Genomic DNA, 1,441 nt, shown 5'->3' on the forward strand with positions numbered 1-1,441 from the left:
GGAATTGCGTGTGGGTTTCCCGCCTTTTTCTTTGAGGGGAGGGGGGATTTCTGCGCCCCTTTTTTGCTGTGCGACGCAGGAGCCGTGAGGGGTGGAGGGGGTTCCTCCCTTTTTCGGTGAGGGGACGGGGAGTTTCCCGCCCTTTTCCATGAGGAGAGGGGGGAGGGTTTCCCTTCATTTTTCCATGAGGGGAGAGGATTTCCCACCTTTTCTCACCAGGCGGGAATGGTGAGGGGAGGGGGCTTTCCGGCCATTTTTCCGTGAGCGGAGGAGAGGTGTTCCTGCTCTTTTTCCTGTGTGGTGAGGGGGTTTCCCACCGTTTCTTACCAGGCGGGAACCGTGAGGGGAGGTTTCCCGCCTTTTTTCGTGAGGGGAGGGGTTTCCCGCCACGCGGGGCACGCTGGGAGCTGTAGTCTGTGGGGTTTGGGGGTACATTTTGGGGCGCCGGGACAAGTCCTTCAGGATCTATAGACACCCCCCGACAGGCTGTTGTCGCGACAGAGCCACCGGAACCGGTAATGCAGTAATAAAAAACCTTTATTTCCCAATATATTGCCCCAAAAAGCCTCCCGTGGGCTGGGGGACGGGGGGAACACCCCGAAAACTAACGGAGGTACCCCAGAAACTGAGGCGGGCACCCCAAAACCCGTGAGGGGCAAGGGCATCCTTAAACCTGAGGGGAGGTCTCCCCAGGGGGAAACTGAGGCACGGGCGGTTCAAGGCACTTGCGAAGGCATTTTGGGGAGGGGCAACCCCTGAGGAACCTCCAGATCTACCCCTGTCTCCCCCCCCGGGGGGACCCAGGCGTCGGGACCCCTCAATAATTTAAGGCTGGGGGTCCCCCTGCGGGGGGGGAGATCTGGGGAGGTCTCTGGGTTGTTGGGTTGTTCAGGCACCGTCTGGGGACTCTGAAGGGGAGACAAAGTGGGGGGATTAGTTACACCCCCAGGGACCCCCAAACCCTCTGGGGATCTTCAACCCCCCGGATTTCTCCCCAGTACCCTCCACAGGGCAGCAACCCCCTCCCAGTGTTTCCAGTTCTCCACTATGTGTTCCTACCAGTTCCATCAGTAGGGCTGCCCTCCCTTTCCCAGTGCTCCCAGTTACCCCCATGGGTCATCTCCCCCACTCCCAGTACTCCCAGCTCTCCCCTACTGGTCCTTGGCAGTGCTCCCAGTACCCTCCCATGGGGCAGCAACCCCTCCCCAGTGCTCCCACTTCCCCCTGTAGGTTAGGAACCCCCTTCCCAGTGCTCCCAGTACACACCAGTGGGGGCGGCGGTGTGGCCCTGCCGTGTGGGTAGGGTGATGTAGGCGTCGTATCCCAGAAGGATCCCAGCCAGGATCCCGAACACCTGATGGGTAGAGGGGGTCAGAGACACCCAAACTCCCCCTGTAGCCCCACCCCCCCCCCCCCCCCCCCCACGAGCCACAAACCCACG

General features: G+C 61.3%; 1 protein-coding gene across 1 annotated transcript in view; it reads right to left on the reverse strand.

Annotated features, from left to right (window-relative positions):
• Positions 1-805: 805 nt before the first annotated feature.
• Positions 806-1,441, reverse strand: part of LOC103614747 (proteolipid protein 2) — a 2,465-nt gene continuing 1,829 nt past the window's right edge. Inside the window, exons 2-3 of the mRNA XM_017733051.1 lie at positions 1,267-1,406; positions 806-908 (exon numbers count right to left, since the gene is read on the reverse strand). Coding sequence (XP_017588540.1) covers positions 889-908; positions 1,267-1,406 — 160 coding nt within the window. The 3' untranslated portion in view covers positions 806-888. The remainder of the gene's footprint in view (positions 909-1,266; positions 1,407-1,441) is intronic.

Source organism: Corvus brachyrhynchos, unplaced genomic scaffold (assembly GCF_000691975.1).
Source record: "Corvus brachyrhynchos isolate BGI_N302 unplaced genomic scaffold, ASM69197v1 scaffold755, whole genome shotgun sequence".
NCBI classification, from domain to species: domain Eukaryota; kingdom Metazoa; phylum Chordata; class Aves; order Passeriformes; family Corvidae; genus Corvus; species Corvus brachyrhynchos.